Source organism: Neodiprion virginianus, chromosome 6 (genome assembly GCF_021901495.1).
Source record: "Neodiprion virginianus isolate iyNeoVirg1 chromosome 6, iyNeoVirg1.1, whole genome shotgun sequence".
Taxonomy (NCBI): domain Eukaryota; kingdom Metazoa; phylum Arthropoda; class Insecta; order Hymenoptera; family Diprionidae; genus Neodiprion; species Neodiprion virginianus.
In genome coordinates, this window is record NC_060882.1 from 26,235,150 (window position 1) to 26,251,090 (window position 15,941).

The following is a 15,941-nucleotide window of genomic DNA, read 5'->3' on the forward strand; positions in this document are numbered from 1 at the left end:
CAACGCCGAATTCGAATTTCCCATCCCCTTCGACGCTTCGTGTCTGATCCCTTTTTTCCCGCACGCCGGTTCTACCCTCGTGCGTTGTGATATTATACGTTCGCTTTTTCATTTTTCATTTTTCTATCGCACGATATCGCCGAGAGCCCGAACGTTTTTTAATCCTGTTTCGTTGGACGGCGACGGTTGAAAAAGCGGAGAATAAGCTGTGATTATAAATATTAATTTTGTCGAGATTATAGATTTTGTTATTGGATAGAAATATAAAATTCTCGATGAGGCGTGTGGACTTTCTTTAATCCCGAAAAAAAGTTTAATATCACACGCTGCTTTTCAAAGATGTTGTATACATATATATATATTATATATTATTTGTGCCGAGTAATTGAGGATATTTTATATACCGTTTTAACTGACGTTTCAGTGCTATCGAGTTGACTGCAAAGTGGAAGCGAATGAGGTAATTGCCGTTAAATTGACGAGTTTAATTATACCCGCGCTTGTTTTTTCTCGATAATAACAAAAAAGATGCTTCCTAGACGCATCAATCATCGGACTCTTGAAATATGAGCTGTAAAATTAGATGAGAAATAACGTGGATTAATTGATTGACAAGTATTCGTAAAATTATTACTATTATTATTATTATAATAATAAAAAAAGATACGAAAACAAAAAAGTTACTGGAATTTTGATAAACAAGTGCTTGGGTGTTAATTTTTCGTTACAAACTTCTTCAGATCTCTTAAAATTCTGTTAAAATCGTAAAATTGATGCGAAACAATCGAGGCAAATGACACGAGAACCTCGCAATGAAAATAACAAATAGCACCGATATTCGCGAACCCCATATCCTCAACAATACCGTCAAGTTTCACACATAAATGCCGAATCCGCTTCGTCGTTTCGTGTCATGTACTCCAGAGCTATAATCGACTAATTGTAGGCAGAGCTTTTTGCCGGTTGAAAGGACGCGGCGTATCGTGAAAGAGAAAGAGGGAGGGAGAGAGAGAGAGGGAGAGAGAGGGAGAGGGCGGGAGGGAGGGAGGGAGGGGGGGAATCTCTGTGCCAATAACACGAGAACATGCGCAAAGCTTCGGCGTCGATACACGAAGGCGAAGTCGAGTCGCGAGCTCCGCGGGAAAATTCTGAACATGGAACAGTCTCGCGTCGTTCCTCGAGCTTGCAGCGTCGGCGTCGCGACGCACTTCGAAACGCGCGACGAAACGTGAAACGTGAAACCGCAACATCTCGAGCCTTTTTTCGACCTCTCGAATCGTAACCGCGGTCAAGTTTTCCGTGTCAAATTAGTGCCGCCCTCAGTTTCTGCTCAACTTATCGTACGACGTATTTCACGTTTTTAAATTGTCGTGGGGAAATTTTAATATTTCTTTTTTTTTTTTTGTTTTTGAAAATTATCACGGACACACGCATAGTTGTTGATAAACAAATGAATATTGTAAAAGAAGACAAATTGTGAACTGTGCCGGCTTTTCTTTCGGTTTCTGTAATTCAGTCGTGCGATTTTGTCGTCCGTTTTTCTGTTGTTTAAATTCTTTTTATACAATCATTTCCTTTTTTTTTTCTTTTTTTTTCATCTTCCTTCTTCTTCTTATTATTATTCTTCGGTAATATTAGTAAGATTTTTATCGTGCGGTGATGTGAACGTCGACGATGGGTTCCAAGCCAGTTTGAGATAGAGAAAAAGAAAGAGATAGAGAGAAAAGGACAACGCTTACTTACCTCAAAGAGGGAAAGAGAGAGGATATCGCGGACAAAGTGAGTCACCGTCCTCCTCAAATACTAGACCTATTTATACCTCCACCATTTGGACATGTATAACCAACTGTTGTGCAGTACGTTCATTTTGTGATTCTCCATTCGATTATTCCACGACTACAAATTAATCAAATAAATTGACAAAGAAATGGGTAAATTAACCTTCGGCTGACACCTTCGTGGATTTTCAATCGAGATTATCGCAACTTGAAATTTTCTGCCTTTATAACAATTTTCTACTACGTTAAAATGAAAAATTATTATTGCGACCCTCCTCATTTCGCGACGCTTCGGTGATCCCCCCCCGCAAAAGAAAAAAGTTCGAGCCGAAATATGAAATCGACACCAAGGTGACAGCAATGTTATTTATACCAGATAAAGGTTAATTTACAGATAAAAATCACTCGTTTTATTCGGAATTCACGCTGTTCATTTGGGAAAAATTTTCATTACCATGTATTTTTCATTCGTTATACTTTTAATCCCAAATTTTTAAGTAAAACGAATGCAAGTAAATTGCGCTAATTAATTACAAGCTGCCCGGTCTGAATTTGAAACGTTATTATTTCACGTGTGTAAATTGCAACAATAGAATAAACGCGTGGCTAAGTAATTACACTCCTGTATATTTATTCGCCTCGTTATTTCGTTGTACGGTTATTTTACACTCGCTAATTGCACTCCCACGAGTCTTGTAAGGTATGTGTACGGTGTAAACGCGCGGTTTTCCGGTTGATTAATCAAGAGAATCTCATGCAGCCGCTACGGGCCAAGCCGAACTTTATCCCCAGCGTCGAACACCGATCGAGGGAATGTTTATTTTCGTTTCTTTCTTCCGTACAAGTTACCCACAAACCAATGCAACCAAACAAACAAGTTTCGTTACAGCAACGCTTATTCGGTAATCTTCGAATTAGCTGACAAGATAAAAATCCAATTTTCATTTTGCGTGTGGGAAGATTTTTGTTTTTTCATCTTCTTTCTTCCGAAAAGGCGAAAAGACTGAAAAAAAAATCCTTATTGATTAATGAATATTTTCACGCCGTTTTGAAAGTGGTTTTGGGTTGCATTTTCTCCACGTGCCGAAGAAGGCTGCAAGCGCTTCTTCTTCTTCTTCTTCTTCTGCTTCTTCTTCTTCTTTTTCTTTTTTTCCGGCCAGTCTTGCGCGCGCCGTTTTATCTTTTTCCAGACATAATGCATCCTAACGACTTCCCGACGAGTCGCGTGCCGCAAAAACTGTAAATTCGAAGAGAAGAGCAGCTGCGTTGCAGTCTTCTAGTCTCACGTATCGTCCCGTCTCGGAGGAATGAGAGTGAAAAAGTGCCGCTGAATTTCCGACTCGCATATCTCGATTTCAGAAGGCCGAAAATTCGATAATAAAAATTCCTCACCCCCGCTCATTCTTCGCGTCTGTTATACACGTATAATAAAATAAGTTGCGAAAAAACTTAAGCTCGCGCCAAATGTTATCGCGCAACTTGTAGCTGATGCAGATGCCTCGTGTCTGTTATACGCCCTTTTTTTCTTCTTCCTCTTTCCAATTCTTTCTTAAATAATGAATATTTAAATTTCGATCATTTTACTGATTTTTCGATAATGGAATATTTTATTAACTAAAAAAGTAGAGTAAATCGAACAAACTGATTCTGCGTCGCAGTTACGAAAAAAGGAACGACGTTAGCGCAAAATGGTTACGCGTACCTCGTTTTTCGTAATACCAAAAATATTGAAACAGTTTTTTTAACGATACTTGTTTTACTGAATTTTTTCTAGTTACTGTAAAAAATGAAATTTGTAATTCCGGCTTATTTCGCATGTGGAATTAAACGTAACTTGAAATTCTTCTCTTTTTTTCCTTTTGTTTTTCACCATCTTATCAGAAGAGGGATGAAAAAATTCTGTGAAAATTTATTGCATGCAGACATTTTTAATATATACTATAGAAAAAAAAAAAAAAAAACGGTAACGTCTTTTGAAGAAAAGCGTTTGTTATCCACGCCTAGCATGTATCCAATATTCAAAATCTGGAGGAGAAAGTATTTCAATACCGCAAGTTTCTACGTCGGATGAAAATCCCCCCCCTTCCTGTTCAGTATCCTCGATCCCGAGCCGTTCTTTTCATATATATTATACGTAATATCAGAGCGCGAAATAATGTGCGTCAAGTTGTCCTCTTCTTTTTTTTTTTTTTTTCTCATTCTTTTCCTGCCTCATCTTTTCTCCATTCCTCTCTGCGTCTTGAACGAAACTTTGCAATCTCTCGGTCGTGAAAATCACATAATAATAACAGTCATGCTTCAATTTCGGGTGTGTATAATATACGCATGTGATGTATGTATGGAGGCCAAAAAAATGAGAAGTAGAAAGAAGAAGGAGGAGGTAAAGATGAACACCAATTTGACCGTGAAACGAAAAGTTATATATAATGATCCAAAGATTGCTCTGGATATTATAACGTACATTCCTTGGAGGGAAAAAATATTTATCAAAGTGATAAAGTATACAATTTATATACATATATGTATATATGTGTGTATTATATGAACGGAGTTTCCGAAGAGTAATCACAGTTTTTTATTTTCTACTTCTTTTATATTTCTGTTAATTTTCGCTTCCATTCTCCGTTATTATCTCATAGCAAATAATTTTACATTCGGTGTGTCGCAGCGAAATATTTACCCGACTATTATAATTTTACAATATTCGTGTAATATTAGTGTTGATTACGTGAGACATTTTAATAATTCAGTAAACGGGAAGTATTTGTTAAACTGCCTGTAACAAACGTGATTCCTTGATTCTACGAAATAATATTCAATTTTATCCGACTTTACTCGAGTCACGTTATTCAAATAAATTGTTCATTATAATTTCACTCATGATTAGTAAATCATTTCTTTAATCATGTCAGATTATTCCACACGGTACGACGATCAAGAAATTATTCGTGTACAGGTACCGCACATTCGTACAAAAGCAATAAAAAGACTGCGTCAAAAAAAAAATTTTTTTTTCTCTCCAGATCGCAAATAATCGCAGGGATATTCATTAGGGTATAAAAAAAAAAAAAAAGAAAAAAGCGCAATTTAGGGGTGAGAGAATTTATATATTTACTTGTAAGAAATTTGGCGAGCGCATGAGTCGATTTTGAAAAATTTTCAAACAAAGACTACCCCGATATTAAATATTACATGATATGTGGAGGGAATTCTTTTTATTAACTATTTCCATTTATTTATTATACGCGTGAGGGGGGGGGGGGGGGGGGGGGGGGGGGGGGGGCGACCCTAGAAATCCCGGATAAGTCGGGGCGGGTCTGAGTGCAAGCGCCTATAATACCTAAGAGGCCGAGAGGCCGAGGATACGCCGGAAAGCTTTGAATAACGTTTGAATAAAAAGTGAAAAAGTTTTTCAGTTACCTGCAGGTATATACCTACATTCACCCTCCGCGTCCGACCGACCGTTCTGACTTTTTCCGACTTCTTATATTCTTTGTACGCCCCTTCTTGTCGTCGTCGTCGTGAAAGAATAGAGATGATCTGAACTAAATATTCGCGCGGGTAAGAAGGGGGGGGGGGGGGGGGGATAAAAATAAATATAAAAACTTCGACGTACCGTGTCTTTACGATTATACATATATTTTCAAATTCTTGCTCGATCGGCCGGCCAAGTTTCCTTGCTTTTGCTTTTACTCTGAGAATGATCAAAGATAATCGATTATTTTTTCCCGACTAATCGACAGAGTTGATTGTTTTTCGTCACAATAAGTTTTTGTGTTTTACTCCCACGAATTTTATGCAATTCGGTATGAATTTGGGTGTTTTGAAAAGTATCGGTTGTTATCACGGTTGTCTTACTTGACAAATACGTACCTATTTCATATAACAAGGGAAAGATGAATGAATATTTTACCCTGAAATTGACAAATATTTTGTATGAAAGTTTAAATGATGAAAAAACTTTATCGCTAACAAGACTGCATACTGATATTTACGAAATTATGGTTTCATATGCACTGTTTCCAACAAAAAATGTAATAATGGATTAATCGATTAATTATTACCGATTCAATCGGGTCGTGTTCGATTTTTTTAATTCTCGACTCGATCAATCGATGCATCGATTATATTTAGCTTATAGCGGCCGTCGCAATTTTACTCTTGACTTTTAGCTCATAGCGCACCGCATTCGTACCTAGTTTAAATATTATTTTCATACTTCAGCGCTACAAAATCTTTAAAAAATGAATATTGCTCGAGAAAATATCTGTTCCCGTACTTATCGTCGACACATTTCGGCTCGTTCTTTTACACCAACGTCGTTATATTTTATTTATCTATTTTTTTCTTCCTTTCAATCTCCCTCCCCCCGATTTCCCCGGCGAAACGAATTTCCGTGACGCCGTAACGCGTAATACTTACGTGTTATAACCACTCTCCGGAATTTGTAACTCGAGCCACGAACTAAAATAAACTCTGTGTATACGCGCACGTGCATTATGGGTATGCACGGTATACCTGTACATGCACACAGGAACGTTAAAATGCTGCACCGCACGTGCAGCGAGCGGTGCAGTTAAATGCTTATATTCCCATACGATTCCCTCGGCTAAATTATACCTACACGTATCTCGATGTACGTATACACACGTATTATACCCACGTATTTAGTTCGGTGTTTCGAAATAGGTATGAATATCCAACCTGCAGAATTTTCTCGTTAAATTATACGGTTTTCAATTTAAACTTTGCCTTTTGCCGCGGGTGATGCACCGATTCAATTCAATGTTTATAATAGCTGTAGAATTTCAACAGTAACGTTATAACGTTGTCATGCGCTGCAGTTTTCTTTGCAGATTTTTCGTACCTGCGTGTCTCTCTCTCTCTCTCTCTCTTTTTTTTTTTTAAACGAACTTAAGCCATCCGTCTATCCATGTATCTATTTTTTTACATTTGACGAAATGTACCTTTTGCTCGTACGTAATTTCTTTTTCATCAACGTCACTCGACGTGGCCGGTCTTAAGTCATCTGTACGCTCAGCCCAGGGGCTGAAGATAATTAATCATTCAGTGGCTAATCAAGGATATTTTTTTTCCCCCTCGCCACGTTTCTCCTTTGCCCGATCCACACGAGATGTTAATTTTTAATCAAGTGTGACCGAACTTGCGTCTAGTATATCAACCGCCGCGGCCATTCTCGGATCTTGAACATGTAATATCATACTTTATTATTTTCATACTTTATTATAATCGTCCTTGCTCGACTTTAGTGGAAAAATTCGTCTATGAAATATGTATGCGACGGAAAAATTCGGTAAATATTCCTTTCACATTCTGTACGGACGAATTTCGGAAAGCTTTTGGAGTTTTTCGTCAAAGAATGTTTCAGAGAACTTCGTTGTAAGAATGTTGCGAAAAAGAAAATAAAGACTGCGACCATATTGATTTTATCGGGTATATTACAGGTAGAATAAACAACATTTTTTTGAAATGATCCCAATCTTTTCCAAGATTTTACGGAAAATTTATTTTTGGAAAGTTAGCTGCTAAAAATTCTGTACAGTTTTATTGGTTTTTTTTCGGTCAGTCATGCTCCAAATGAAAAAAAAAAAACAATCTCGCACATTCTCTTAAAGAAGTTGGACTGCATCGAATTTGTAGAATCTCAAAAAATTATAAACCGCCTCTTTGAATTACGTGTAAATATTAATTTAGATCGAAAGTTCTTTTTTGCCAGGGTGCAGAGAATATTCTGGTGAGCTATATTTACAAGTTGATAAGGGATAACAGATTGACAAGAGAAAGAATTATAATGATGCACAGAAAAAAGAAATTGTCTTCATCTGTTTTGACGAGGTATTATAACAAAGCTTCTTTTCGGTTTTTTGGTTATGCGAAGAGGCGACAAAGACGTTCGATAATACGACTGCGGTTGTACGGATATAAAAAGGGAGAAAGTGAGAGAGAGAAAGTAAGAGAAAAGTCTGGTTAATAAGAAGTGAAAAAGTTTTTCACTCAAATCGCGTAAGAGATCGCGAAAGCTAGAGAGAGAGAGAGAGAGAGAGAGAGAAAGGGAAAGATAAACTTGAACAAAGTCCCAGCGGGTAGAACCGAGAGAAACGAGCTGTGCGAAAAAAGAAACACACACACATAAAACGAAAGAAAAGTAAAACACGCGTAAATAAAAGGAAGAAAAAAAAAAGAAATGAGTGTGATAATAAAGAAAAATATGGGGGGAAAAAATAAGCGAAGATACAAAAATGAAAAATAAAAAAAGAATTAAGCTTTTGGTAAAAGTAAAATAAAAGTAAATACAAAACGACCTACGGGTATAAAGACACGAAGAAACATCGCTCGGAAATTCTTCTTCATCTTTTTCTTCTTCTTCTTCATCCGACTTCGTGTAATATCGAAGCTGCACGCAGCTTAATGCTAAACCCCGCGGAAATACGGCTCTCTATAAACCGGCCAGCTCGTAAACATAAAAATTACACTAATTAAGAATTTTTATCCTTCCGGTAGAAAATTAAAAGATGAATATATAATTTAGACTGCCCGTTCCAAAAAATGCTTATGCTCCGAGTTGAAAAATCTTAATTTAATCTTAAAAAAAAAAGAAGATCCCGAAAGTTTCAATGCTCTATCTCACTGTTACGAGGTGCGGTTGATTTTTTTCTTTTTATTCTTTATTTTTGTTATAAAATAAGATTTTATTTGTTTCCAGACCTTGATGTATTCTAAATTTATAACGATTAAAAAAATTAAAATAAAACAAACGGTAGACAAGTAAAACTGCGATTGAAAATACTTTTTGCTCAAAGATTTTCAATTTTTCATGATGGAATATTCAACATGGCCTTCGGAAAAAAAAAAAAAACAGTATAGAAATTAGTCTGTAAGAAATTTTAAGAACGCCCAGAATAAAAAATCAAGAAATCAAAATGGTAAAAAATATTTTCAATCCCAGATTTATCTGTCTACCGTTTGATGTTTTTGAATCGTTGCGAAATTCAAAAAATTCAAGGTCTGAAAACAAACAAAATCGTATTTTATAAGAAGATGAGAAAAAAAAAACATTAAACAAAAAATTAGCGGCCTTCCTTAACAGTAAGATACAGCATTGAAACTTTGAGGATCTTCTTTCTTCAAGGTTAACTCGGAATTTTTCAACTTGGCGCATACACATTATTTTGAATGGTCAGTATATTATATATACAGTATGTGAATATTGTACACGCGCATATTCCTATACGCAATATATCGACGAAGACTCGAGGAACGTCGAAAAACGCAGAAATAGATATATATAGAGAGAGAGAGAGAGAGAGAAAGAAAGATCGAGATTATAAGGGCAGGGGTGGTAATAAATAGACCGCTGATACCCGCGCGAAGAGGGGGCTGATTTATACTCGTTGGTGGATGCGATCAACTCCGGAACCCCTGCAAAGCCTCTTCCAGTTTTTATTTTCAGTAAAAAGAACATAAAAAAAAAAGAAAAATATACACATATAACAATATAACGTATAGATTGAGGAACGGAGCTTGCAGGTCCCGAAATAAATTATCATATATGCTGAACTTGTGAACCAAACTGTAAAATACAGACCTATCATTTCACAAATCGTTTTAATCGAATTGTTTATAAACTATGTACAGTACGAGTCCTCCAATTTTATATTCCGCATGATGACTCATTTTATTCGTGAAGGCTAATTGTAAGACTTTCCTCCTCAGCTTTATACCAGTTATAACAATCGTACGATAAATAAATCTCAATTCGTATGTAGAACTGTATATTATACCTGCGACTATCTCGTGATAAAATTTATCAAAAAATTATCGATTTTTGTCCATCTGTTACGTGCGCATGTATAATGCGTTAGTATACGCGAGTATTCGTGTATGTTTTCATTTACAATTTGCGAATCGTTACGTTGAAACTCTACGCAAATTGTAATTAAAAATATTTCGTTAAAAAGAAATGTTGTAGCAGGAAAAAAATTGTATGCGCACTGGATGTGTGTAAATAATAAGGCGCGTCAGGAATGCAATTCGCAGTAACGAGGTGCATCTATGCATGTAAAGCCAGTTCCACACGTTTCAATTTCAGCTTCGTTTTTATTTTCTTTTTCTATAATTTATTTTCCACAGTTTTTTTCAGTCTTGTTTACTTTTTTATCAACGACTCTTTACTTCCGCGTTTTTGTACGACAACGAACCGTTTCCTCCCCCACTTTTCTCTCTCTCTCTCTCTCTCTCTTTCCTGATTCTGACGCTGCTCCGATGCAACGTGTTTTATACTCGCCGAGTGCCTTTGCCAGGCTTATCAAAAGAGAAACATCGCGTCGGTAAATTTTAGCCCTTACTTTTTAACCAAAATTTTATCAACCTTGTTCATATTTTTACTCCGTATAAGTGTTATTTAGTTATATCGCTAAAACGTGCTACAAGAATTTTTATTTTCGCTTTTATTTCACTTTATTCAAGATATTCAAAATCGCACTATTATTTTCTCTATCCTTTCACTTCGTTTTATTTGTTTTCTTTCATCTTTTACCCCAAACAGCTGTGCTTGACAGAATTTTTCAAATCTTTACCTAAGATAACATGTAACGGGAAAATTTCGATTTACGTAATAATATGTATAATAATAATAATAATAATAAGTTTGATCCACAACAAGGAACGAAAATTAATTATCGTTACGTTATTTCCTCAGTTCGCTAATTCTCATTCTCTTCTTAGGTGTTCCAATTAATTCTTAACGATTTACGAAAATTAATTCCAACACCTAATAATGTTACACTTGCACACAGATTGTATTTTACAAATCGATGCAGTATCTCATTCTTACGAGAAAGAAAGAAAGAAAGAGAAAGAAAGAAGCTAATCACACGCAATCGATGAAACGTAAAATTTGTACCATTTTTACAAAATGTCGCGATTACAATTTCCATGCAACGAACACGAGCTAAATTCGTGTAAAAAAGGAGTCACAAATTTCATCGAGCATTCTCGGACGGTGTTCGATTCAATTTTTTTTTTCTTTTTTTTCTTTTTTCTTTTTATCAAGAGAACGTTGGATCCGGACACATGTTATACCTTATGTCTACGGGACAGAAGGCGGAGCTCCGAGCAGTCCGACAGAACTGAAGGGGCTTTTTACCCCCTTGATTCGGCACCGTTTTCTCCTTCTCTCTCTTCCTCTCTCTTCCTCCCTCTCCGTCTTCTCCGGAGAGGCGAACCTTCGCCCAGTTTCTTTGCGCGGCGACGACGGGAACAGGATTAAAAACGAAAAGGGTCCAGACTGCCTCCCGTCACCTGTCCCGCTAACTTTCAACGCCTGGCGATGAATCGAACCTCCTCACCCTTATCCTCCGATTCTCGTCCTTCCTCCTCTCCCTCTTGGCGAGAAGTCCGTATACTATGGAATCTATTTGAATTTCTAACGGCGACACTTAACGATACCTCGGAATTTCCATTCTCCTGATTTATTCATCCGCATTCAATCGGCCCAATCGGTTACTCCTAATTGTTATCTCGAAACCTATCGCCCCTCTGCATATTGATTACACACTGGCCAACAGTGCTTTCGTTGCCCTTGATATTTGAGTGCTCTTAGCGAGATTTGATGTCAACGATCCTAGGAGTAAAAACGTAGTTTTTCGAAATTTGATTTATTGTCTTTTTTTTTTTGATTTTATCAACATTTTCATATATCGTTTATAAAGAATAGTATATCGTTATAAAGAATAGTAACGGATACCAGTCTTTCCGGTAACAGCTACAAAACTAATTTTCATTTTTTACCCAGAACTACATTTTTCGATCGTGGTAAAAAATGAAAATAGTCAAGGACTGACCGGTAACTGGAACAAAAAATTTCTCTCAGTGTAGTTACACATCCGTATCTAGGTATGCGTATTTTACGGTACATCTATAACTATATACGAGTATCCGAGGATTGAAGGGAGTAAAAAAGGTTGATAGGAATGCCGAAAAAATGTGGATTCGATTAGGCACTCGAGCCACCCCCTCGACTCCCCTTCGACCACGGCGGCGTTCAACCTTATACAGTAAATCGAACCCTGCAAGCACCGCCTTCGAGCTCGTAACGCGTAGTCCTGGGTCAGAGAATTACGAGAAAGAATTTCAATCACATTTCGAATCACGCCTCGAGTTCGCTCCTGTGGATCCTGATGGGTGGGTGGTGGGGGTTCGACGAAACGCGGCTGCAGAGGTCACGTGGGATTGACGGAGCCGCGTTTTTACATCCCCGAGGTGAGGAGAAACGAGAGAAAAAAAGGATTTGTTGCTTTTTTTTTTTTCATTTTTTTTTTTTGTCATCTTCTTTCTCATCCCAACGAGGTTTTTCTTGGCCAAATATCTAAACTTTTTATTCATTTTGTTACGAGGTGATCGCGTGTCGAGTATGTGTACATATGTACGCTTGTCGAATTGTCTTAGGTATATACGCGAGGCTACGAAGAACTTTTCAACAACGTAAGATTGCAAAACATTGGAATTGCAAACGTATCGATGCTCCATTTTTTTTTTTTTTTTTTGGAACAGTTTGAAAATTGCTGGAATTATAGTAAAATCGTTTGATTTCACTCTGCGATCGTCGAATTTTGTTGAAAATACTATTTTTCATTTCGAAGATGAAAATTTGATAGCTAAATAAATTGTAAATTTTTTCCTCCAACTGCAATCTCTTTAACGTGTACTTTTCATATTCTTATTCTTCGATCTCTCCGCGTATATCGTTATTCTCATCGTTCTTCTCGTCATTCTTTCAGGGACGAAGAGGTGGAGGAGGATAAGGCGGAGGAGAGGCTGGAGCGCAGGAAGCGATGGTGCGCGAGGGTTTTAGAAGGCGGACCGGATCCTCGGGGGTTTCCTGGAGGCCCCTGATACTCCTGGCCTTCGTTTTTTCGGCTCTATCAATTTTCGCCGGCGTCGTCGAGGCTCAGTGCGGCGCCTCGGGCTCGAGTTCCTCCCAGCAGGACAAGCTTGCCCTCTACAAAGTCACCGTTAGAACTCACTGGTCCAGGGCTCGTTTTCCTCGGCATTATCCTGAGTGGCAACCGCCGGCTCAGTTCGGCAAGCTGATCGGTAAGTTTGCAGAAGTAACAAGAACCCTCAGGAATAGTCAGGGAATTTCGCCTGTCGTGAAAAGTCGGAGAAATGAAAAACGTACTTTTTTTTTTATAAATTCTTTTCAACCTTAGCCTAAGCTCCCTTTCCGAAATGGTTGCGTTGCGATTTTCAGCTTTTAGTTGCAAAAGACGGCCAACCTTATCAGAATTTTTAATTTTTCGCTGGAATAAAATCGGGGAATTTTATTTATTTATTTTCTCTTTACACTCCGCAAACAATCGTTTCGTATATTGCGAAATTGTTTTTCTTATTTGTCGTCGTGTACCGCGTGTGAAAAACACTTTCGAAAGAAAGGGACGTGTTTTTTTATTGCCAATAAATTTCGTCTTGTCGATCGGTCGGAATCGCTAAAGCTGCAAAATACGAATCACCAATATTATGGTTTCGATTCGGAGGAGCGGATGTGTCGTCTGCCAAGAATCGAAAACCTACGTCTAGATTTTTATGGCACAGTGAATTTGCAGAGTCAACATTCAGACAAGCTCAGAATGGTGTGCAGAAAATGATGTGTAACCTGGAGCATTGTAAAATACCTAACACATCGACGTTATGTATGTGAATCGTAAATTTCCCTATGGGAAAGAATTTTTCCACCGTAAATTACGTGCAACGTGTACCTAAGATCCGTGCGAATCAGGCTTTTCTTTTTTCCACATTTCGTTCAACCCGTTATTTTTTTCCGGTTTTTTCTCGTTTCGCAACAAAAATATACGCGTAATTGCTTATTTATCTGTTTTCGCTTCTCTTGAAATTGATCAACGAGCCGTGAGAAAAATTTTAAGCGAATGAAATTGGGGCTGAAAAACGTTGGACTCAGCGATGCTGCTTGAGTTATATACATATTGGAAACGTACATAGGTACATACACGTATAATAATGCCGGAATGCACAATGGGAGAACGGTTGCAGGTCATGTGTTGCAGGCGGAAGCAGAAAGGCGAAACTAACGTGGCGTAAAGGAGTTTCCATTAAGCTTCGCTATATCTACCCGAACAGAAATTCTGACTCTGTAATTCTTCGGGAGAATCTGGCGAATCCCTGCATGAAGCGATTTCGCGCCACACGTTCGCAAATTCACTGCAGAGTTGGAAAAATCTGTCAGGTGTAAACCGGAAGCTCCGGATTTTTCGGGATTAAAGACGGCTGCGAAGTTTTACTTTTCATTTTGCATCTTTTTTCACCGTAATTTAAACGAAGCCCAGAATTTCGGTCGACGTATAATTAATTACGTATGAAACGTTAACGACGCCTTCATTGCGAGTTTTATAACCGTTCAAATCTCATATTGTTTATACGTCGGTGCGAAGAAAAAAGAGAAAAGAAACGACCCCGAAGTCCGAGCGCAAAGTTTGAAATTATCGCCGTAAACACGACAATGTTAAACGCGCGTTACATCCTGCACACATAATGCGAAAATTGTTGTAATTTTAGGGCATTTATCATTGGACCGTTTCGGTTGAAGTTTGACCGTAAAACGCGAACTGCTCCGACGATTTGTTTTGTCGGATTTATTACGCAACTCTTGGCTCGTGGTAATAATTAAATTAGATCGTATAACGGGCCGGTGCATTGTCCGCCTCTGTGCATAATATATGTAAGTACCCGCGGTGGTAAATTTACAACGGCTGCGTTTAAACACCCTCCGTAAATGGCATATTGCGGCTCCAGATACATGCAATTGTAATAATTTTATTGTTACCGCGGATTATTTTATTGCTCTCGATGCTTCCGCATCATGAGTTTAAGTACATTTGGTTGTGTTATACGTTGTGAATCTAAGGTAACTGAATACCAATTATTATAAAAGAAAAGTATATTGTAATATATTTCCAGAGAGATTTTTTATTCGAATCAACGTTTCAATCTTCTTTCGTATTTGCGAGTTATACCTACAGACGAAAACAATATTCGTTGTATAATATCGTAATTTTGATATTTGAATATGTATATATTCTGCAACTTTAAATTCCGTTTCTCTACCAACAGTCAAAAAGTCAAAACTGTACGTACGATAAATTCGTGAGGGGAAGCGGTAGGTAAAAAATTATCTCGACAAAAATACAGTATCTTTGACAAATGAATCGTGCTTGATTTGACGGGGGTAATTTTTCGTCAAAAAAAACAAAAAAAAAAAAAAAAAAACCGGAGGTTAGCCGGAGGCTGCTTCCCCTTGATTTCTTTTCGACGCGTTGAGAATAACTTATAAATAAGAATCATACTTGCAGGATTAGTCTGTTTTGACGTCGACTAGAATCAGTCAGAGGTAATGTAATACAGGCGACAAAGTGGAAAAGGACGAAAAAATATTGTCGGAAAAAAGCGAAACGAAGGGGCGAAACCGGGACTTCCCGTGTACTTCTTAATTACTTCTCCGAGAACTCGGCTTCACGTACACGAAATCGTCACAAACACAGGGAAATTTACCGCGTTACGCGTTGCTTCGTTATTTTTTACTTACGGTAAGAGGATGGCGCGGCTGCTGGTTCAGATTATTTTTGGACCTCGTTCCGACTCTCCCGACTATCCGAGGGTTGCGTCTTCGCTCTCGCGATTAGATCCGCCCTCGTTGCAGAGCTCGGTGTAAAAGCTCAGAAGCTCTTCCTTCTTCGCTCGGAAGTGTTCGGCTTCAACGCTCATTTTTAGTCCCACGTACCGTTTGTCCTTCGTCTCCGATCAGTCAACCCGATCATCCTCGGTTTTCATACCACGCTTGAACCGCTCCTTCGACTCTTTTCCGAACCTCCTTATCCAGGCAGACTGTGCAGCTATTTCTACTCTGTTATCTTTACCGAATTTACCTCGGGCTAATGCCACCTACGGAAATAAACCCCGTCTTACGACGTAATAATTTGGAACAAATTTAGACGGTGGACTCGAATGTCTGACGCGCGGTGATTAGATTGGGAATTGCATGATACGTCGGGATTCGTTCGATGTTTGAGTAACCGTATCAATTTAAAGTCTGAGACGAAAGTAGACCCGGTAATATAATCGCGCAATGTC

General features: G+C 38.0%; 1 protein-coding gene across 1 annotated transcript in view; it reads left to right on the forward strand.

The window, feature by feature from the left end:
• The first annotated feature begins 1,147 nt into the window (after nt 1-1,147).
• LOC124307000 (uncharacterized) overlaps nt 1,148-15,941 on the forward strand; it is a 101,255-nt gene continuing 86,461 nt past the window's right edge. Inside the window, exons 1-3 of the mRNA XM_046768252.1 lie at nt 1,148-1,340; nt 1,639-1,779; nt 12,578-12,893. Of these exons, the coding sequence (XP_046624208.1) occupies nt 12,632-12,893 (262 nt within the window). The 5' untranslated portion in view covers nt 1,148-1,340; nt 1,639-1,779; nt 12,578-12,631. The remainder of the gene's footprint in view (nt 1,341-1,638; nt 1,780-12,577; nt 12,894-15,941) is intronic.